The sequence below is a fragment of the Leptidea sinapis genome, chromosome 32, assembly GCF_905404315.1.
Source record: "Leptidea sinapis chromosome 32, ilLepSina1.1, whole genome shotgun sequence".
NCBI classification, from domain to species: Eukaryota; Metazoa; Arthropoda; class Insecta; order Lepidoptera; family Pieridae; genus Leptidea; species Leptidea sinapis.
The window spans coordinates 3,452,066-3,476,723 of NC_066296.1; the positions used below are offsets into that span (position 1 = coordinate 3,452,066).

Consider the following 24,658-nt stretch of genomic DNA (forward strand, 5'->3'; position numbering starts at 1 on the left):
TTGCACATCATTCGAAAATAACCCTTAACCATAAAAATAAGATACGAGGGGTACATACGGATAGGGTTGTCAACCGTAATCTAAAATAAAGTATTGTACTCTATATCATGTAGGCGTGCTAGTAAATAAATAGAGTATGCTAAAATACGCTTTATACGCTTTTTATTAGCTTCACCTGTATGTTTGTATGTTTGTAACCGACTTCTTTGGGCGCGATTTTGACCCACTTTAAACGGCTAGATTTCGTTCAAACTTTGTAGATTTATCGAGGACCGATGACATTACACTAATTTGATAAAATTATACTAAAAAATGAAAAATAAATAATAGTTAAAAAAAACTAAAAAGCACGCTTTATATAAAATTCAACTAAAAAATAGAAAATAAATTACGCAAACCCATTATCATAACCACAAGAAGTCAACTATTTAATGTTAATATGTTGGTACCCCCAATTACCCAAGCCACATTCGGTCATTACTAAAAGCAGCAACTAATGTCATTATGACAATGTCATGTCCCAAGTTGTTTTGAGAAGTGTCGAAAACTTTTAAAAATATAAAATAAATGATACTCCTTTATAGTAGTCTGTCCTCTATTTTTACCTCTTTGACATCAGATATACTTTATTTCTTCTAATTAAAGTTGGTAACCCTACGTACAGATTTAGTAATGAGCTTTCGAAGTAAACATTCAGCGATATATATATTGGAGATATAACAAGCTATATGTATGTGTTATTGGTGATCTGTGTTAGAGTGTAACGTGTTACTGATACCTAGTAACAAGGGTTTTACTATAAAAAAATATTTGCTGAATTTCACAAGAGGATTTTACAAACCATGTGGTCCTAACTCCCGATAAATGATCTCGATCGGACAGTGAAAATTTTAACGAATTAATACTTTTTTTTTGATGTTTCTGTTCACTATAATCTGTTTTCCAACAATAAGCCACTTCTTTGATTTCTGAGTTTATGTTTTCTAAAGTTCTTTTCACACGACTCTCTTGATGTCAAGTGGTAAATCTTTTATGTAGGCTTAGTAAAGTAAGAAGTGACTTCTTACATAAATTACCTTGACAATATCGGAGCGACCCTCAACATAGCAGGAGTACATTCCCTGCTGATCGTGCTGCAGGTTCGGCAGCACCAGCACCTCGTCACTGCTCTCCAGCTCAGCCGGTCTACCACCAGGTGTGGTCAGCTCCCAAATTAACTAAATAGAATGTGACAAACACTACATTATGATTATCCCGTAGGGCGTACCAAAAGAGTCTATAGTCTGGCCATAAATACTGTTACAATTAAAAATAAACAATATACGAGTATTACATTTGAATTTGGAATTAGTCATTTTTATATGATTATTCATTGAGTTTTCTTAGTTTGGCGCCAATACATTGTACAACATTTTGCGATATTAAAATGAAGTGAGGTGATAAAGAGGACCGAATCGCTGCGACTGTATTACACAAAGTAGGTATGGAGCCAAATGCAATTTTTAAAACTCTCCAAGCGTATGGAATTAGTAAAACATTTGTGTACCGAGCTATTAATAGGTACAATGAGACCTCCTCTGTTTGTGACAGAAAAAGATCTGGCCGTCCACGTAGTGTTCGTACTAAAAATGTGGTCAAATGAGTAAGGGAAAGAATTCGAAGAAATCCTGTCCGAAAGCAAAAGATTTTTCTCGGGAGATGAATATAGCACCTAGAACCATGACGCGTATTTTAAAAGATGACTTAGGACTTGCAGCCTATAAGAGACGTACTGGTCCTAACTGATAATTTAAAAAAGAATAGGGTGGTAAAATCGAAGAAGCCACTGAAGCGGTACGCAAAGGGAGGTCACAGAAAAAAATTCTTTACGGATGAGATTTTTTTTACAATTGAGCAACTTTTAACAAACAAAATGACCGTATTTATGCTCAAAGCTCTAAGGAAGCTTCCCAATTAGTCGACAGAGTACAACGTGGACATTATCGGCGCATATGTAAAAAGATCAATTTAAATAAATTATTCGTATCCGACTTTTGTGATGATTTGGTGGGGTATTAGCTATGAAGGAGTTAATGAGCCATACTTTTGTGAAAAGGGTATCAAAACAAGGGTATCAAGATACCATTCTTGAGAAGGTAGTGAAGGCCCTTAACAACACCATGTTCAATAACAAAGGATAGTCCTTCCGGCGAGTTTTGGCGCCGGGTCATAAAGGTCTACGCAGTCTTAGAGACTACGGCTTGCTCTAAACGCCATGATTCTGAGTCCCTAAAACAATCCGTACAGTTGGCAGTGAAGAATTTTCCCAATGATAATTGGTCTCAATATTTATAAAGAACTGTATTGCAGCCAATGGAGACCACTTCGAATAAGCCTTTAATATTTTAAATTGTTTTATATCTATGTATTAAGCTAACACACTGTAAAAGCTGTTTATGGCAAGACTATGTATATTTCTTTTATTAATTCCTGCAATTAAACCTGGGCTCAGGTGAATTTATAATTAGACATCTACTTGTAGTTACAACATAACGTACCTACGTATAAATTTATATCAATAATCTTACGATTAATGCCCAATATTTTAAGAATGTCACAGCATGCGAACTCATTCACTACAACCACTACAATGTATGAGTGGATCTTGTTAATGATACACGCCGTGTAAACAAGTTTATTTTCACTCAATTTGTTATTCACGCACGTGGAAAAGTTGAATAAACTCACGTTTCAATAAATTTTGTGTGGACAATGCACGGAAAAAAATATTATTAACATAAAAATGTAAATTTATATATTTAAATCAGTATGTATTTCATTATATAACTTTTTAAAAATACTCACTACTACTACTATCATTATATTATATTATTCATATATTAGATCATTTTTAAATTATCTATGCTACTACTAGACGAATTTATGCAAACAAAACAAATCTTATAACTATATTAACAATACTATGACTACATAAAATTAAAACTATCGTTACGTATAAGCGTACCAAGAATACTGGCAGCATTTCCACGTTGGATAGCTAAGTTGATCCGTTGACCGAAATAGCTGCCAGCGCTTGGGTTTTTCAGTACCCTTATTGAGGTGCGAAGATAGTACTTAATACTTAATACCTCTGGACCCCACGGGCCAAGTGTCTCGACACCATCTCGTGCAACCACTTGTTTTTAAAGTCAAAAAGTTTTTTTTTTTTTAATTGATTCCTTTTTTAATGTCAATCAGTCTTAACCACTGCTTCGAAAAAAATTCGTGCTCTGAGAGAGTAATTAATATTTATTCTTCCCAGTAATTAACAATATTAATTTTCAGCTAAGGCATTGAAGCTATCAGATATTGATCTGTGGATTGTGGATTGTGGATTGTAAAGTGGATTTCCACTTGACCGCGTGCAACGCAGAGCAGCTCGAATTGTAGGTGACCCAGTGCTCTGTGAAGGGCTGGATCACTTGGCGTTGCGTAGAGACGTCGCTTCATTGTGTGTCCTCTACTGCTTTTATTAAGGGGAGTGTTCCGAAGAGCTGTTTCACCTGATTCCTGCCGCCGAATTCCACCTTCACACGACACGCCACAAGTTAGGATATCATCCCCACCATCTGGATGTGTGGCGCCCTCCACAATGCGGTTTTAAAGAAGCTTTCTTTCACGTACTACAAAGCTGTGGAATGAGCTTCCTTGTGTGGTGTTTCCGGGACGATACGACATGGGTACCTTCAAAAACAGCGCGTACACCTTCCTTAAGGGCCGGCAACGCTCCTGTGATTCTTCTGGTGTTGCAAGAGAATGTGGGCGGCGGTGATCACTTAACACCAGGTGACCCGTAAGCTAGTTTGTCCTCTTTTTCCATAAAAAAAATGCTTCACTCACCTTAGGTCTTGGCCAGCCAAGCACCGGACACGCTAACACCACTTTACTACCACGAGGTTTGACCACCAGCGTGTCGTTATGCACTGGAAGCCAGGATAGTTCTGTGTCGGTAGACTTCTTCACCTGAACGACACCTTCGGGACTTGTCTTGTTTTTATTTAAGTATGTGTTGCTGACTGTACACCTGATAATAACGCATGTAATTAGCATCAGAAGCCTGGTTATCAAAACAAAAGACAAAAAATTTACTACTACATAATTGATGGACGATGCGGGACTCGAACCCGTGTCTCTCAGGGTACGTCCGAGAGATCTTACCAACTGAGCTAGCCGTCCAAGTGACGCATCGACCATAAAATCTTGATATGTCTTGTTCAACTCTCAGGTTGTTTCATCATTATCATCATCATTAGCCGGAAGACGTCCGCTGCCAAATGACAAAGGCCTCCCCTAAAGGTTGTTTTCAGACGGTTAAATGCAAAAATGCATATAAAAATAAGATTCCAAAAGCGTGATAGAAATCGAGAGAGGAATAAGAATAGATTACCTAACAAGACACACCATCAAAATGGAGGACTTACTACGAAAAATAAAAAAGTTAACACGGCGCGCGACGAGCCGTATGAGATACAGCAGGGAAGTAGGCGAATATCATTTTGGAATAGAAACAATAAAGGGAGTCAATATAGGGGGGCGAAAAGATGTGTTGGAAGAAGAGAGAAGTCGTGACTGAGAGATATAAGGGAGTGGACTGGCATTGAGAAAGTCCAAGAACAATTCCGCTTAGCCATGGACAAGGAAATGTTTCAAAAACTGACTGATGACCTCCAGTAATGGAGAGGCACATGAAGAAGAAGATAAAGGGGACAATATAATAGAAAGATGATATAAAGGAATAACTGTGCTGACAAGCAGAGCAGAGGACAAGGAAATATGGAGAAGGATTTAAGTACCTATAGAGATAAAATAAAGAGCAATAGACTTAAAAATAAAATATTGTTTATATAGTAAAATGAATATTTAAATACCTATACGAGCCAGCATCTTCGCGTTTCACATCGGTAATAAGGAGTTCTTGATTCAATATATGGTACCTGCAACATAAATTGGCCAAGATATAAAATAAATAAAAAAGCCTTAATTACGACAAAATATTTTTTTTTTCATGCACAATTATTATTTCATTTCACAATATTTTCTTTCATAATTAAATTTTGAATTAGTTGAACGATTATCAGTTTTGTCTATTTCTCTATTAGAGACATAGGCCTCCTTCAACTGCCTCCACAGACTCCTGTTTTCAGCTGTTCCAGTCCAGCAACTGCTTTAATCTCGTCCACTCATCTCTTAAATGGTCTACCTCAATTTCATTTTTTGTCTCTCGGATACGTTATAATTTGACATTATTTCTCTCGTCGTCTCAGGCCCGGTATCCACCAAAGCGGAGAGGAGAGATTTTGATAACCAATCAGATTTCGTTGTTTCCACATCTCCTCTCCGATTAACTTAGGTGGAAATGGATCAAGTGTAGAGGAGAGGAGATGTCTCATTTCTGTATAGAACTTTGTGCCGCGTCTTCTCCCCGGGCCTCGCACACCCGAAAGCGTTGCTATAAATACAGCTCACATCTCTCCACTCTGGTGGAAATATCCTGACAGCTTCGCGTCTCGTCTCGTCTCGTCTCCTCTCCTCTCCGCTTTGGTGGCGTTATAGTTTGACGTTAGGCCGTTCCGTTTGGCGTTATACCAGGCCTTATAGTTTGACCCATCCACGTCAATCTAAGTTTCCTTATTGTAACTGAAACATCATTTGTTTGTGTTTGTTTTTTGATTGCTAATATTCTGATGATCTTTTACTACATGACAGTAAGGGACGAGACGAGCAGGACGTTCAGCTAATGGTAATTGATACGTCGTGCCCATTACAATGCCGTGCCTCTCAGAATTCTTGGCTAACCCAAAAACTCTGAGCGGCACTACAATTGCGCTCGTCCCCTTGAGACTTGTTAAGTCTCATTTGCCCAGTAATTTCACTAGCTACGGCGCCTTTCAGACTTCACGGCAGAAAAAGACGCCTTGTGGCACCCATAATACCACAACATTGTAAGGGCCCATGTTTGACATCCGTATGTAAGGACATGGAGGATGCAGGTATTGTTGGCTACGAAGTGGATTTTGTTATAGAGTCGGGGCGAAATCCACTTTGTATCGAAGGTATAGTTAATAATTAATTTACGCCTATGTTTTGTGTTGCTCCCCGGATAAAGTTTCATTTTATTTTATGATTAGAATTCCGTTACCCAGTTAGTGAGCTACACCTTAAAGGAAATTAAACTTGATTGGTCTGTGAGTTGGATTACAACTGCAACGAGATGTGGGTCTGTTTCTCCGTGGGTTTACGATCAACTAGATGACGACTTACTTCTATAACTGTACCGGAATTTACTTTCTATCCGTCAAAAAGTGGCAATATAATAAAGCCATTGTAAAATAATCATTGATTTAAAAGAGTGGCCATTTAGTTTCTAGTATGTTCTTATCACTAGCTCTATTTTTTCCGAACATATAGTAGATGCAGCAATTCATGGACAATGCGGGACTTGAACCCGCGTCTCTCGGGTTTCGTCTGAGTGCTCTTATCATCTGAGCCAACCGTCCGAGTGACGCATCGACTAAAATTTTGGGATGTCATGTTCAACTCTTGGACTCCATCTACAGGATCTACTTTACAGTTGATAACCTGCTACGAGTAAATTGACTTGATATGTCGCTCACTTCTGGGATTGAATATACAAATTTAATTTGTACCAAAATTCATGGACGATGCGGGACTGAAACCGACGCCTCTCGGGTTCCGTCCGAGCGCTGTTACCAACAAAGCAAACCGCCTAAGTGACGCATCGAATGAAATTTTGGTATGTCATGTTGTTATGGCTTCATCTGAAATCCGGAAATGAATTGACATAAAATGATGTCTAACATTTGACGTACCTATAATTTTGAGGGAGTGCTTCTCCATCCTTCAGCCAGGTGATAGAAGCTGGCGGTCCAGAGCCGATGGAGCAGGGAATGGCCAGCGGCTGACCAATTCTCGCCTTCACTTCTTTTGGATATTCCGTGAATTGTTTTTCCACAACTGAAACGAGAGCAATCTAAGTACCTACATATGATTAATAACAAGAAGAACATTTTAAACATTTTATTTCAAAATACGAACACAATACAATACAAAAGACCTTTTATCATGAATGGAGGAAAATTAAGGCGCTACTAAACACCAGCGACCTTGAGCGATATTGGTTCATTTTCATGGCCGCTCGCACCCCATCCATGTAACAAAGTAGTTAAGGCGACACTAAATGCAAGCGACCTTGAGCGAAATGTGTTCACGGCTGCTGGCCCGTCATCTATGCAACAAAGCTTATATTTTCAAAATTCTTGGGTGGAAAACAGTTTATATGCTTACAATCTTCGTTATTCACTACTAATCTGAATAAATGTGTAGGTTCACAAAAAAGTACAAGCTATAAGAATAACTTTCTTCGTGTAGCACTAAACAAATGCGTCATGCCGAGAAGAAACTTGTTTAACTGCAAAGAAAAGTGGTAGTTCAAAATAGCTCTGGATTGTTAACCATAACCAGCAGAAAGCACTAGCAACCTACAAATAAGACTTAAGGATATGTGTAACAAGATAAAGTAGTGTTCATAGCTCCAAATTCTATATTTTCAAGACAAAACTTGTCTAAATACACCATGTTTGCGTGTTTCCTGCTTACCCTTCGCCTTAAACAAAGAAAATGCCTGGACCTAAAATAGGTTGGTGAAAACTTATAATACCGCACGTTATATAGGTGAAGGTAGGCAGACACTCTGTATGTGGAAGTGTAAGCTTTGGCAACTTCGCAGTTCGTGCATCATCGTTTGTAAACCATAATGAAGCGCCTGATAATATTTTCGAGCAAAATAAACCCAAAAATCAAAAGTACAAGTTATTAGAATAGCTCTTCTGAGTTTCGTAATATACAAATGCGTCATGCCGAGAAAAAGCTTGCTTAACTATTAAGAAAAATTGTAGTTCAAAATAGCTCTGGAGTGTAAACTATAACCAACACCAAGCATTGGCAACCTACAAATAAGACTTAAGGGTATGTGTATCAGGATTAAGTAGTATTTATAGCTCCAAATGCTATACTTTCACCATAAAACTTGTCAAAAAACACCTTGTTTGCGTGTTTTCTCCTTACTTCTAAATAGTACGTTACTACAGCGGCCAGCAGAAGACGCATTTAAGGACGAACGTGTAAATATGGCCCGAGGCCAACGTAAATAAGTTCATCAATGCCTAGTTGTGGCCAAGTCTTTCCAATAGTAATTTACAGTAATTTCGGGTGGCATTAAATTAGGTTCATCACACTCATTATCTCCACTTGAACTCATTTTGTCAAATACTTATTATTACTTAACAAAATGACGAACAAAAATAATTTTTCCCGCGTTAGAGTGTTAATTTGTTTTTTTTTTTCTTAATAAACAGCTTACTATTTGCAAGCCAGTTCGAAATTTAAATTAAACCTTTAATAATTTACCTCCTTGGTTGCCATATCCGAAGAAAAACATCGTTCAACTTTTAAATTACACGACAGATATGAGCTTACTATTTCATTTATTTGGCCGCTAAACCACGACACATATGGAATTTCATATAACTTTTGCCGACCGCTACTCGCATATTACAGCCAGCCTAGCGAAACTCTAAGCGATTCACTCGATTGTATGAAACGTAGAGTCATTGATAGATTGACAGATGACGGCTATAATCTTGCAAAGAACGGAAGTAGCCGAAATCCACTACGTTTTTAGCAACTGTTCACTTTCAAACTTAGCCGGATTATACTTCGTCGCCAATCGCCATACTGTAATTACTACTATTTCAAACTTATATCAAATCACTGCATGTTTCTAACTAAATTTAAATTTTTACTAAGGCAGTCCCGCCACTTATTACGTAGTATTTACATCCTCATCCAGTACAGCTCAAATTTCCAAGGATGTTGGAGAAAATCAAAGTTATTATGTCTGTAGTTCAGCGTAAACTTTGATGGATCACCATCTGTCAGAAAAATAAATTATATTCAAATATATTGAAATGAGAAGCGCATCGAATATTATCTAACAACATAGGCTCGATACATGATCAGTGGGTCGTATATAAATTGTACAAATGACCGTCCTCCCAACAAGAGATAAATTTTGCTGAGTGCCCGCACACTGTGACTCAACAATTCTTCCATTTTCCTTTTTTCTCGACGAAAATTGAATTTCGCGATTACATTTACTTACGTCACGACTTATTCATTAATTATTGTGTTCTGCTTCCGATATCGACAGGCCATATTGAAGTTACTTCAATTATTTATTGACGTGAAAACTTCTTTAGCATCGTTGTGATTTGAAAGTCGATGTAACGAAAATGCGAGACAGTAAAAAGAGACGGACACATAAATTCATAAGATTTCGTGGGAGAAAATGAGATGAGGAAGCATTATACAGTGTTTTGGTACCAAGCAATCATAGTTGAAGAAGAGATTGTCTTATGTATGATGCGAGTATACCTAATTATATTCTGACGTCATGTGTACGACGTGTTACTACATAGACACCAGGAGAGCATAAATATGGTAGCGGTGATAGTAATGTCTTTCATTGCAATTGAAATCATGTGTCATCCTAGCAATATGAACCAGGACTTCATATACAGTTTAGAGGTTCACTTGGCCGGTCCATGTCATGGGCGACCTTTATGTAACCATTAGTCAAAGAAAAATACTACGTAATAAGAGGCAGGACTGCCTAAGTAAAAAATTGAAATTTAGGTTAGTATGAAACATGCAGACCTAAGTTTTAAATAGTAGTAATTACAGTATGGCGATTGGCGACGAAGTATAATCCGGCTAAGTTTGAAAGCGAACAGTTGCTTAAAATTTTGGGAATTTCGGCTATCTCCGTTTTTAACAAGATTATAGCCGTCATCTGTCAATATATCAATGACTGCACGTTTCAGACAATCGAGTGAATTTTCGCTAGGTTGCCCTATGTTAAAATACCTACACCAAAATTCACCACAACTCCGAACATGCGACGGTGTTCCAAGATTCAAGCGTACCCGGCAAAAAAGCGCGTACACCTTCCTTGTAAGCCGGCAACACTGCTGTGATTCTTCTGGTGTTGCAAGAGCATGTGGGTGGCGGTGATCACTTTACACCAGTAGACGTGTACGCTCGCTTGTCCTCCTTAAAAAATCACTCCGTGATTTCTATATCGACCATGATCGTGTATCCTAATCTCACAATATAAAAGTAATTTCCACAGAAACCATTATTCAGTTTGAAGAGATAACAGATGTAACAATGGCTGAATAGAAACAATAACAAAGAGGATAATAACGCCGCGAAAAAGCCTCCTTTCATGCCACAGACTCAAAAGAACCATATTAAAATAATATTGTCTGCACAACCTACACTAATAACGAAACGTTATATTGGTCTGTATAATAATAATTACTAGTAGGCATTGGTAACAAAAATATCAAACATGTATGTCATGTGTTATCAAATTATTTATTTATTTTCTTTTAAGGCGAAGAGCAAGCAAAAACACGCAAATATGGTGTTTTTAGACAAGTTTTGTGGTGAAAGTATAGCATTTCGAGCTATGAACGCTACTTAATCCTGTTACACATATTCTTAAGTCTTATTTGTAGGTTGCTAATGCTTGCTATTGGTTATAGTTAACACTGCCGAGCCTTTTTGAACTACCACTTTTCTTTGAAGTTAAACAAGTTTTTAGGCATGGATTGACGCATTTTTTTGGTACTTCTCTCAGAAAAGTTATTCTTATAGCTTGTACTTTTTTGTGTAGGTTCATTTATTCAGATTATTAGTGAATAACGAGGATTGTAAGCAATAATAAACTGTTTTCCACCCAAGAATTTTGAAAATAATGGCTTTGTTACATAGATGGCGGGCCCGCAGCCGTGAACTCATATCGCTCAAGGTCGCTGGCATTTAGTGTCGCCTTAAGTAAAGGTAACAAACAGTATAATATGAAAAATGTAAAAAAAGTAAGTACAATCCGGTATGACACCTTCCACCAGTAAAGTTTCCAAAATTAAAAGTCACATTTAGACTTGTCGGAAGAAAAATAAAATAAAAGTTAATAAAATTATATAAAAATAAAAAAAAAATATTATACAAAATTAAATTGAAAAGAAAGAGAAATACTTTTATTTCTAGCAGAACACTCACCCCTTTATTCATAATGGTCCGCTAACTTAAAATAGCCGCTAAGGAGTTTTTTTTCTCATTTTGACTTAGGTCAATAGAAGAAGACAGAGTGAGAATTAGCAACGCTACATACAAAAATAAAACAAGATAGTATTACAACAAATAAGTGTTAATATATAAAGTAAAATTTAAAAAATTAAATACCTATAAGTATTACTTTTTATGCGATCTTTTATATTTTAAGTATCACCAAAATCAGAAAAAATAACCAATCGCCAAATTCTTGAAATTTCATTTAATTTGAGGTGAATATTTCAAATAAACCAATTATCTATTAATAATACCAATGGTATATTTTTTGTATGAAAACCTAGGTATATCTGTTAATAACAGTTTAAAATAAAAATAAATATAGTTTTGAGATAAATATACAGTCCATTTTTTACTTTACATAAAATAGAACAACACTACTGTGGTAAGTTAATGCGCTAGTTACGATTATTGTTACTTTTGGAATCGGTGATCTCCGGTCCCTCTCTCGCCTCCTCACGTATCGCGTGCGACTCAAGCACATCTCACCTATAACTATGTATGTAGTTACAAAACTACCTTGGCTGACACCTACTGAATTCGGTACGGTGCGGTTGAAAATTTCAATCTTACTGCGGATTACTACTGAATAACAAGTTTCCTGAGGGTGAGGATGTTAATTTAAGATGTGGTGATGATGGATGGAAGTTAGTCTGTCATACAAGTCCTCAATAAGAAGAATGTTAAACTTTCAAAGTTACTCACTAAAATACTCACAGGATAACGTTCGTGATCTGGGCTTACGACGATGTTCGACTCTGTTGCAAACGGCATTGCAAGCACATGACGGTGGCGTGACTATGCTGAAATATCAGGAGCTCATCGAAACCCCACGTCACGGAGGATATCCTGTTGAATCTACGAAGGGGTACTCACATGGAAACTTAAGATTGATCGGGTAGCCGAGCACGAGGCCGCTGTGGTGCCGCACGCCGCACTCGTAAACGCCCTCCGAGCCAGCCGCGCCTGCGCCCGTCTTGCGGGATACCTCCAGCGTGCCATTCGTCGACGTCCTGCAAACGTTACACGCTTATAGTAACGTATTTTAGCAATATTCAATTTAAAAGAGAAGCACTTTCATTTGTTATCGGAACGTAAGAGACGTAGACGTAGTTTTACCAGTGGGAAGCTCCTTTGCACAGGGTGCCGGCTAGATTATGGATACCACAACGGCGCTTATTTCTGCCGTGAATTAGTAATGTGTAAGCATTATTGTGATTCGATCTGAATGGCGCCGTAGCTAGTGAAATTACTGGGCAAATGAGACTTAACATCTTATGTCTCAAGGTGACAGCCGCTCAGAATTGATACTGTACTGAACTGAAATGATACTGTATCTATTATGCAGAGATGGCACCAATTAAATCTATTCGTTTCATTCTTCTTTATTCTTTTCTTCCCATAATAAACAGGCATTGCATTCCAGAAAGCATACTTTGCAGTGTCAAATTAGGACAGTGTTCTAGTATCGGATTCCTGAGTGCTGTCATGGCGAGCTCTCGCAGAAAGTACTCATTAGTTTTAAATTCGTTTAAGGAATTCGAAAACATCAAATTCGCAGACTCAACCAACCAGGTATAGAAGAATCGAGAAAAAAGAAGAATAATATATTATGTATTTCGGCTCTTTGTGAATGTTACCTTTTAGGATTGATCTGTTGATCCCCCTTCCTCCAGAAGTAAGGTTTAGGCCTGGGGCGCTCGTCATCAAGCGGGGGAGGAGGCCTGCGCGGTTGAACCTTGGCTGCATCCGGGAGTTCACACGGCAGGGTCGCTGCGCGAGGATTGTTTGACCATGTCACCGGGATGTCTGCACATAAAATACACCAATGATAATTAACACATATGAATACAATCATTCTGTTAATGACTTAGTACCTGGACGACCAAGCCTTGCTCAGTTTTTTAAGAAGGTACAAAACTTGAAAAAAAATGGGAAAGTAATAGGACTGGAGACATCTGCATTCTTCTGGTTTCAGGATCGCCCGACATAGTTATAATCTTGGTGGCGAAAATTACTTTGTATTCTAATGTTATCGTAGCAGTTTCTCATAAAAACACGGATAAAACTACTTTTTTTTTAAATTGAAGCCTAGCTAGATCTATTTATCGCCCCCCAAATCCCCTGTATAAATTTAATGAAAATCGTTGGAGGTGTTCCGAGTATCAGATTATATATATACAAGAATTGCTCATTTAAAGATATAACATTTGTGAGACCTCCGCTTTGATAGCGAATCGATTAAGGTTCTCTAATTAAAAAAAATATTAGTTTGATCAAAAGATCAAAGTGGAATCCGTAATAAACAACATTCAAATAGCTTTTTAGCAATATTTTTGAATCGTTAAATAAATTTTTAATATTACCAACAATTACGATGACATGACGTGTTGAGACTGTGTGAGAAACTAAAAACTTAAGGTTATTTTAAGCATTAACGATACAACAACTTTATCTTAAGTTCAACTTCTTAGTTACGAGGGCCGCTATCCAGCTAACTTATTTGGACCGCATTTTCTTCTGATTTTCGGATCATAATCGTAATATTTTATTAAAATGTTTCATCAGCGTTTGTGAAAGAGGACCTCAAGTCTCCTCCTCCCGACATTATACACTAAGTATTGATTAAAAGGCATAAAAAGGCATAAAAGGCATTTATTTTCTCATAATTGATTCCTTTAGAATTATTTTTGATGTCATTTCTAATAACTACTAGATACTACTACCACTTCGGAAACAAATAGCGCTCTGAGAGAGAAGAAGCGGAGCAAGAAACTCTCCCAGCATTCTTCTTTTGCGCTCTTTTCAATAAAAATATACAATATTGTACAGTCATTTCTATCGCCTTAAAATAATCACAATCTAGTCCCAGGCTGTCCGATCATTTAGATATTCAGCAGTGGAGTAATAGGATTTACGACAGAGCCATTTTTTTATAAAACATTTAAATTTATTTATAGATAATGCCTGAACAGTGGCTGGGACTTTATTATAGAAGTGTATACATTTACCCTTAAAGCTATTATGTATCTTATGAAGCCTACTAGAATTAGTTACAAGCAATCCCTTATTTCTAGTGTTATAATAATGAAAATCACTATTAAGAGCAAAAAGGTGGCGATTTTTGTGAACGTATGCTAAATTTTCATAAATGCACTGACCATGAACAGTCATAATATTTTCCTTTGAGAGACTGTCTATAACCAAGCTGATATATAGCACGAACAGCTCTCTTTTGCAGAGCAAACACTATATCAATGTCAGCAGCATGACCCCATAGTAAAATACCGTACGTCATGATGCTATGAAAATAACTGAAGTACACTTATCTAGCGGTCGCAACATTCGTGTACTCTCTAATCTTTCTAACTGCATATGCCGCAGAGCTGAGTCTATCTGCTAGATGTGCAATATGTGGACCCCACTGAAGCTTTTTATCTAACGTGATACCCAAGAAGACCGTAGTGTCCACAAGTTCCAATCTCTGGTCATTTATAAGTACGTTGGTTTGTACCTCCACTGTGTTTCGTGTAACAAACCGTAAACACTTTGTTTTTTTACTGTTTAAGTGCAGATTATTCGTCTCAAACCAACGCACTATCTTTGAGAGTGCATTGTTTACCTAGTTATCAACATCTGCACATCATTTTACTTTAAAAATAAGTGAAGTATCATCAGCAAACAATACAATCTCATGGCTATCATCTACCAAAAACGGTAGATCGTTAATATATATAAGAAACAAGAAAGGACCCAGAATAGAACCCTGTGGAACACCTATTACCACAGGTTTACCCGAAGACCGTTTGCCATTTACATCGACTATCTGAACTCTTTCGCTTAAATATGATTTTAACAGATTTAGGGCTCTATTTTTCACTCTATATTGCTTTAGTTGTAGGAGTAAAGTTTCATGGTGGACGCAGTCAAATGCTTTGGACAAATCACAAAAAATGCCCAATGCATCCTGTGACTCTTCCCAGGCGTCAAAGATGTGCTCAATGAGTCTAGTACCCGCATTAATTTTACAAAAATGCATTTGTAGCTGTTGAAGCAAAAGTTTTTCAAAAATTTTACTAAAAACAGGCAGCACAGAAATAGGTCTGAAATTAGCAGGGTCAAAAGAACTGCCCGATTTAAACAAAGTATAACTTTGCTGTATTGTAAGAGGTCAGGGAACACACCCTCATCTATGCATTCATTAAATATTATTGCTAATTCAGGTGCTATAACGTCTAGTATGTATTTATTAGTCGAATGGCCCCATAGCTCTTTTGTAATTTTTAGGTTAATTAATTTAAAGATTTTTATTATATCGCTATCTGTAACATACTTAAATTTCAAATCAGTGGAAGATACTGGTACTAGTAATTTAAGCATATCATGTGCTGCTTTTGGTGAAGAGTTAAGGTCTTTGGTCGTGACAATCGGGATTTCGGAGAAGTTTTTATCAAATTCATTTGCAATTTATTACTAAATTGGTTACAATATTTATTTATTTACTAGCTGATGCCCGCGACTTCGTCCGCGTAGATTTAGTAGGGTTTTTAAAAATAATAAGCAAGTTTGGTTCCCAACATATTATATGGATCTTATTTCGAGGAAGATTGCTATGGCAAACTAAACCTATTACTGGTATAGTTATTGTGCATCGACGTGAATTTCAGTTTTTCACAAATCCTTCGGGATCCATGGATTTTTCCGATATAAAATGTAGCCTATGTCCTTTCCCAAGCTCTAGGCTATCGCTGTACCAATATCATCAAAATCAGATCAGTAGCTTCGGCGTAAAACCGTTACAAACGAACTTTCATTCACTATTATAATATTAGATAGAGATAAGTAAAACAAACCGTATTAAAACAGTTTTTGCTAATAGAAAAAATAACACTGCATTGTTAGTTAGGTGTGACAATATTATTACACCATTGTACACTACCATATACAGAAAAGCAATTTTACCGACAATGATTCGTTGAACCAAAACAAAGCAATGTATCAAAGGAAATAAAGCTCAAGCCAAGCAAAGGAAATAAAGCTCTTCCATACAAGCAAAAGAAACGCTGCGTCCAATTCAAACATTCTTGCTATGAAGACCAAGTATGAAATATTTTCGTCCGCATTATGATAATTGATATTATAAAAATATTAAAAATATTTTTTTAATCTGAAGTAAACTAACTAATACTTTGTCTAAATATGTGTAGATCTACTAAATGTTGCAATGCAGCAATGAACGTAAGCGCATTGCAGTTTGATTACAGACAGTTAGAAATTCTGTCACAGATCCCAGCCTTACTGTAAGTCGTTAAGAAGTTCCATTGATCATCATATTCGACTACAACAATTACTTGACAATAACGACGTTACGGAAGGTGACTCAAATATCCGGGTAGCATAAAAAAGATTAGGCCGAGTGTCGTTAATTTGCTCCTAAGAATAAAGGGTTCTGTTATTTGGTCATGGATCCCATAATCAGAACGAAACCAAACTACCTTTGAAGTATATCTTTTCCAATAAAAAAAGAATCATCGAAATCGGTTGGTTATTCGTTATTCTCGGCTATTGAGTTATTCGTTAATTTGTTACGCACATACCTATAGCAAATTTAAGAATTTTATGGTTTTCCTATTGTCAGATCTGGACCAAATTGCAATGGGACTATACGGGAAGCACCAGCTTTCAAATAAAAAAGAATTATCAAAATCAGTGCACCCAGTCGAAAATTCTGAACCTCCTCCTTTTTTGAAGTCAGTTAAACACTTCAGTTTAGTGGTATTGCCGTTTCTTTAATACTTTTGTATTAAAAAAACAAATAAAAATAAATCATTTATTAAGGTATACTCCTGCATAGCTGTACCTTATATAGGTATCTATTTAAAACAACGAAGCCCACGGGCCTTCTGATGGTAAGTGATTAGCCATTATTTTTGCCATTAGCCAGCATTTTTGTTTTTCGGTTAAAAGGGTAGCTAACTAATGAGATATGAAAAAAAGAAAATAATCCCGCTGAGTTTCTTCCGAAAATTCTTCTCAGGTCTAAGATATTTTTTTTTAAATTGGTGGTAGTTTTGACTTTCAATAAGTGATATCATATCCTATTTTGAATAAAAATATTTGAACTTGAATTTGAAAAGCATCTCATGTCTCAAAGTGACGAACGCCATTGCGATGCCGCTTAGATTCTTGGGTTCAATTAATAATTCTGAGACACGGCACTGATGGACAGAGCCTAGCTAGCTCTAGCTCGTCTTGTCACTTTCTCTCGTACAAAACACATCCACTGTTATGATAACAGACAAATTGTATTAAAATATAACGGAACTTGTTCTAATGATATAGAATCAGAAATAAACGCCCCGCCCGCTGTGTGAAATACATTTAAGCTACATTTTAGTAGTCAGTAAAACAATGTTATTTAAAAGTTACATATATCAAAATAATACATTCACTATAGAAAATTTATTGAAGTAGGCGTTACTTTGTGGAAATCCATAATTATCCAAATGATTTGAGTTTTCTTTAGTGTTAATTCCGCCAATATTTGTCTTCAAACAATTCGACACGTGTTTCACCTTTACACGAGGCATCATCAGGCGGTGACACGAGTCTCGTGCCAGATTTTGGCGAGTCAACACGTCCTGAGATGCCTCGTGTAGAGGCGAAACACGTGTCGAATTGTTTGAAGACAAATATTGACAGATTTAACACTAAAGAAAACTCAAATCATTTCGACATTCATTACATCTTAAACGATATTATATAGTATCAAATCTGATACAAATACAAAATGGTATTTATAAATGTGGTGTGTATTGTCCGTACTCCGTACTATAAACTCGACGTAAAATCGTGTTTCCAACGTTATTAGTGAGTGCGCAGGTCAAGGCCTGTACACCTGTCCCTGTCGCCCTCACGGGCAGCCCTATCTGCGTCTCTATCAGCTCGCTTGTTCACGTGACCGCGCTGCCTTCCCGAATACCTTACATAATTGATATGTCCAGCTCACTACGTTTTTCGTTCGATGCTTGTTTGAATGCATCTCTCCTATTTTGTTTTATCCAGATAACTTTATAGCTCTTTCCGACTTCGATGCGGCTTGAATGATGAATAAATAAATCAGGAACAAAACATCTTATATAATATGTATAAATTCTCGTGTCGCGGTGTTTGTTACCAAACTCCTCCGAATTGGTCAACATCTATTCATCATATCCCTAAATGATAAGGGTGACCACCGCGCTCAATATTCCATAAAAAAAAAGCATTAAAAAATACATACGATTTCAAATTTTCGCCCGTCTCCGATCAACACCTATTTTTGTATCGCGATTTTTAAATTATTCTGTCCCCCCCACAGATCTGCAATAGGGTTTGCAAAATGACAATCAAATATAATAATATTTTTTTTTATGTACGATATATTGGGTACGTCTTAAAATCAGTCGTTATCTATTTTTTATACCCCAAAAATTTTGATTATTGATTTTTTTTATTATTTTATATGGCAATACAAAGTTTGCTGGGTCAGCTAGTATAACTATATTATAATTTATCGCTTATGTTATCCAGGATAAGGAAAATAATAATATGGTTGAGATCCCCTTGCAGTGTGTTCATGGTAAAATCCAGCTGGAAATAACTTCAACGTTTGATGTGCTGATCAATGCTAACTTTATAGCATCAGTCCAAGGATGATTATTGGAAATTTTGTGTCAGTGCCCGTACTTGACTCCCTTTACGATCCCTTACTCCCTTTCAGATCCTGCGGTTTATGGCACGCACGTCCCAACATAAGGAAATTTGTGCACGCGTTAAACTATCTCTGTGACATTGGCCAACGACCTGAGCTCGTTGAAATGCATCTCATTTCTTGAATAATGATTTTTAACACCAGAAACAAACATAAACTTGGTATGCCTACTACTCGGATAAGTCGAATTATCGAAGAAGTCGAAAATTATATTAGAATTACCACAAATTAGAATATCATCCCCACCGTCTGGATGTGTGGCGGTCCTCCACAGTGCGCTTTTCAAGGAGCTTTCTTCCACGTACTACAAAGCTGTGGAATGAACTTCCTTGTGCGGTGTTTCCGGGATATACGAAATGGGTACCTTCAAAAAAAGCGCGTAAACCTTCGTTAAAGGCGGGCAACGCTTCTGTGATTCCTCTGGTGTTGCAAGAGAATGTGGGCGGCGGTGATCACTTGACACCAGGTGACCCGTACACTCGTTGTCCTCCTACTCCATAAAAAATGAATATCGAATCCGAGGAAATACTAACAAACAAACAAAATACTTTTCACATGAGACAGTGAGATGTAAGCTCACATATCTCTTACAAGTTACATGTAACATCTATCCAATATTACATTAATGTTTATAATATAATGTTTGTCTAATATGAATCTCGTAAGATAATTGTTTATTTTTTTTTTTCAATAACGCGATATTAAATGATATCGAATTCGATTAACTAATATTGCAGTAAATTTTGGTTTTGTAGTATTCGACGTTGAGGATATCCACTATTTAATTTCAAATACTTAATAATTTACTTCAAATACTTACAACGCAATATTGTTAATTAATTTTGTACAATGTTTTTCAAATAGTTACACATGCACATAAGTTAGCAAAAATTAATAAAATGATAGTACATTTACATTTCGTTACAACAGGCTAATTATGAAATATTTCTTTATCGCAACCAAATTTCGTAAATGTAAAAATGTAAAATATATTAAGTCTTTATCGCCTTTCCGACAAAATATTATTGATAAGCATTTCTTTTGTTTTGAATAAAATTAGTATAATAACAAATTAAGAAGCCATAAACCGTCGAACTTCGATAACCTTATAATCAGATTAATTGATTTTAATTACTAAAACAAAATTAAAATTAACAAAACAATCTTAAAATTTATATTATAAGAATCGACAACGACTTCAAAAACTGAAAAGTATAAAAAAATAACTCAATAAAGATTTAATTTAATACACCTCTTAAGAAAACCATACCTTTAATATTAATAAAATACTACCTATTGATAGGGTTGAAGCTGTGCCTGAACGCTTGGGTTGTTTTATTCTAGACAAAACTATATCCCGCTCAAAAGTACCTGCTATTATATTGAGCTTGGCACTGACTTCAAACCTAACCTGGTGGCAGGATGATCCTGTTGCCGGAGACTCGGTTTCAGATTCTAAAAAGTTATTATATATATTTTTATTTATAATCGCTTATAAAATGCTCACAAAATACCTTTATTTACTTATGGTGTGTGTGAATGATGCAGCTACTGTACTCAATAACTTTTGTATTAATTTACATTTACTTTTTTGACTTACTCGTGTAAGACATTGATTATTTGACGTTTGAGTATGTTTGTTGCATCATTTTACATATTATATTGTAATTGAAATGATTTGTAAATCGATGGAAATGTAAATCTTGCTATAAAAGAGTGGCAATAAGTTTCTTGCTACTTCTTCTCATTAGCTCAACCCGTTACGAAGTAGCGGTAGATTCAATAAGAAAAATATATTTTCACATTCATACGAGGGCGGCACTGAAAATTTCGGGAATCAAGGAAGTGACACAACATTACTATTTAAAAATGTATTTATTGCTTTTAGAAGTATTCTCCGCGAAATTTAACACATTTTTCCATACGATGGAACCAATCATTGAAGCAACCATTCTATTCGGAAGTTGGGGTCTCCAAAATGGCCGTTTTGTAGGCGTCCACAGCTTCTTCAGGTGATGACAATCTCTGACCACGCAATTTATTCTTTATTTTAAGGAAAGTATAGAAATCATTAGGGCTTAGGTCGGGGTTGTACGGCGGATGGTCTAATAATTCTATGTTTTCTTGCTCTAAAAACTCTTTTGTTCTGGACGCGGTGTGAGAAATCGCATTGTCGTGATGGAGGATGATGCGGCGGTTGCAGTTCTCTTTACGGAGTTCAGAAACGACCTGTGGCAAACATATGCTAGCATACCATTCTGCATTAACCGTTCTTTGTCCCTCAAGTGGAATAGTCGCAACATGGTTTTGGAGACAAACGTGGCCACCATTTTTTTTTTTGGCTTTACTCATTTTCGAACACCCAAACTCGTGACTGGTTTTTTATTTCGGGTACGTACGCGTATATCCAGGATTCATCATCTGATACAATGTTGTATAAAGCATTTGAGGATCCTGTGTGGAATCTTTCGAGAGTTCTGACGCACCAAGTAACGCGAGCTTTCTGCTCTTCACAGAGCAAATGCGATATCCATCGGGAAAACAACCTTTTTACACCTAATTGTTTATGCAAGATTATTTGAATTTGACTCATGCCAATGTCTAAAGTTGCATGAATTTCGCGGTATGTCACATGTCGATCTTCCTCAATCAGCTTACGCACAGCATCAACGTTTTCTTTGGTGACTGCAGTTTTTGGACGATCTTGACCGGGATCATCACTGAGCTTGACACGTCCACGTTGAAATTCAGCAAACCAGCGATAAATTGTGGTTTTGGAAGGGACTTCATCACCAAATGCAGAAATCATCCGGTCAAGACACTGTTTTTGTGTTAAACCACTTCGAAAGTCATCAAATAATAAATCATCGCTCTAGCATTTTCTCGAGTCAATTCCATTTTCTCAACGACTAAACAAATTTGAAAAGACCTTGTGATAAGACCGAGAATCTTTTTTTAAATAAATAAATGGTATTCGATTTTTAAAACCAAGGAGTTTTCAATTAAAAAGATTTTAATATGACAGAAACAGTGGAAATATTCCATTCCCGATACTTTTAGTGCAGCCCTCGTAAGTGTCATTTCCGTGACCTGCATGAATAAAGTGATTTTGAGTGTGAGTTTGAGTTTTGAGTTTAAAAATAGATAGTATTTTATTTAGTGTCTAATTTTTCAACCGCATATACTTCTTCCCGTTGTTAAGTAGAGTTTTGGTGTGCGGTAGAAGACACATAACGAAGCATCTCTACGTAACGCTAAGCAATCAAAACCATTTAGGGGGACCTCTTCTTTAACATCATATGAACGAATTTGTAGCGAACGAATCAACAAAGAATAAAAATCGTTGTAATGAGTCCGCTTTAAGTTCCATTAGAGAGAGTGCAATCCGTAGAGCAGGCTAGATGTATAAACATAAGAGCCGAGTATGGCAATAGCTAGATAGTTCTAAGCATGATGTCATGCCTCGTAAATTGCCCCGGTATGCGGCAGCCCGCAGCGACCAGCCACTCGTTGATGTAGGTCAGTTAGTCCGCCTGTGTGCCGGCGCGGGGTTCACTGCACCGTGGGAATGCTGCAGCGCCCTCGCCTCAATTCATTGTATATCAAGTGCAGCATTGCACTCAATTGCGCACTTTATCCTGAATGTTGCCTCGTGTGAGCACACTTATATAGATACAGACGGAGCGAAAGCTTACAAAGACTAAAAGCTCTCAAATATTCGGATGATTTGAAAGTCGATAAAAAACGACAGACACATAATTTCAAAATATTTAGTGGGAGAAAATGAGATAGGAAGCATTATATAGTATTTCATTTTAGTACCAGGTGAACATAGTTGAAGAAGAGATTGTCATATGTATGATGTGAATATTCCTTAATATATAGACACACCAGCAGAACATAAGTATGGTAGCGGTGATAGTAATGTCTTTCATAGCGGTTGAAATCATGTGTCATCCTAGCAGCATGTACCAGGACTTCATAAGCAATTTAGAGGTTTAATCTAAATTTTGCATCAGATACAGCGATTGCGTTGATTTTTTTTAAAGATATAAAAATATAAATATAAATAGTGCAAGATGGAAAATATTCAAATGTAATGATTTATGAATATTCTTATAAATTATTTGTTATCTATTTTTAAACTTCTGGGATTACACAAATTAATTATTTAAGTTATTACACAAATCAAACTGATACTAAAAAAATAACAAATTGTTTAGATTTGAAAGAGCGACATCTTAAGCCAATCCTTATACGCAAATATTGGGGTTGAGCAGGTTATCAACTGTAAAGTAGATCCTGTAGATGAAGCCACAACCTGAGAGTTGAACAAGACATAATATAAGATTTATCATCGATGCGTCACTCGATAGGTTGGCTCAACAGAAAGGGCGCTCGCACAAACGCGAGAGGTCGCGGGTATGAGACTCGCATCGTTTATAAATTCTGTTCTAATTAATTACTTATCAAGTAATAGTATAAGTAATAAATCTTTATTTAACGGTGTTTAATAATTTTCAATTGCATTTAATTTATAAGCGGTTTTAACTCCCCGGTTTGACCCCCACGCTAGGCGTTGCCTGTCTCGTGGGGGAAATAGTAGAATTAACAGAAAATAAAGATATACAAGCGGCTAGTGACAACAAGATGTTTACAAAAATTTAACTAATCATATGAAGAAATAAACTAAAAGTAATAACTATACAAGTATTAATTATGTGTATATGTTGGTGAAAGTGTGTGTATTGTGTATATATGTATGTATTTTTTAGGATTGTACCTTAAGAAGATATTCAGTTTCCATATAGGATAGCTGTATTAAATATTTTGATAGAAGCTCTTAAGCCTTGAAGATGGAGTGTTCTTTAAATTTACATAGCTGGACCAGTTTATTATAAATCCAGGGGTACAAAAAGGTTGGAAAGCGACATGCAAATGCAGTTATGACAGTAGTAACAGGCAATTTGTAAACTCGGTTTTTAAGCAATGTATTGTACTCTAACTAAGTGTTACGACTACATAATATTAAGTTCACATTGATATTGATGGAACAGACAGGTAACCAGGATCAACTGAGAAAAAATAACAACGCCACCAGCTATGGAAAACACGTTCATTTTTACAATCTTTGGTATTACCATACTAGTACTAGTAATGTATCAGACAACATATGATTATTTAAAAAGATCAAGTATTTAAAATTATGCCATATCTACATATTTATAGATCGAGGTGTCCTCTCTAAAGAATTTAAGTCTGTGCTTAGAAAGTACTATTGCGACTCGATGTTAATGAACATTCCTTACAGTTAGGTGCAGTTTAACCTGAGATAGAAATATATTACTGACACATTGGAAAGAGCAGTACAGTGCAGGCATACGCACATTTACATTCGGAAATCAATTAAACAAAGTATTTTTATGATGTTCTGAAGGCACATCGAACTCTACGCTACTAATACGAACCTCTGAAGAGCTTCGTTTGTTCGTTTTCTATTTGAATTTTGATTATTTACTTTTATATGATCCTTAGATTAAGGATTGGTTTCCGCTGCGCGCCAATTAGATACCGTACTACAAAAACAATTGAAATTACAAAGCAGTCCGCCCCAAACTACTTTAACTAACGGTCTATTCAAATAATCTTAAT

At 36.4% G+C, this 24,658-nt stretch overlaps 1 protein-coding gene across 3 annotated transcripts in view; it reads right to left on the bottom strand.

The window, feature by feature from the left end:
- LOC126974525 (protogenin B-like) overlaps positions 1 to 24,658 on the bottom strand; it is a 140,727-nt gene that overhangs the window by 36,189 nt on the left and 79,880 nt on the right. For all 3 annotated transcript variants that reach the window (XM_050822038.1, XM_050822037.1, XM_050822039.1), the window contains exons 2-7: positions 12,894 to 13,062; positions 12,130 to 12,266; positions 6,870 to 7,014; positions 4,908 to 4,973; positions 3,880 to 4,063; positions 1,077 to 1,217 (exon numbers count right to left, since the gene is read on the bottom strand). In XM_050822038.1, coding sequence (XP_050677995.1) covers positions 1,077 to 1,217; positions 3,880 to 4,063; positions 4,908 to 4,973; positions 6,870 to 7,014; positions 12,130 to 12,266; positions 12,894 to 13,062 — 842 coding nt within the window. The remainder of the gene's footprint in view (positions 1 to 1,076; positions 1,218 to 3,879; positions 4,064 to 4,907; positions 4,974 to 6,869; positions 7,015 to 12,129; positions 12,267 to 12,893; positions 13,063 to 24,658) is intronic.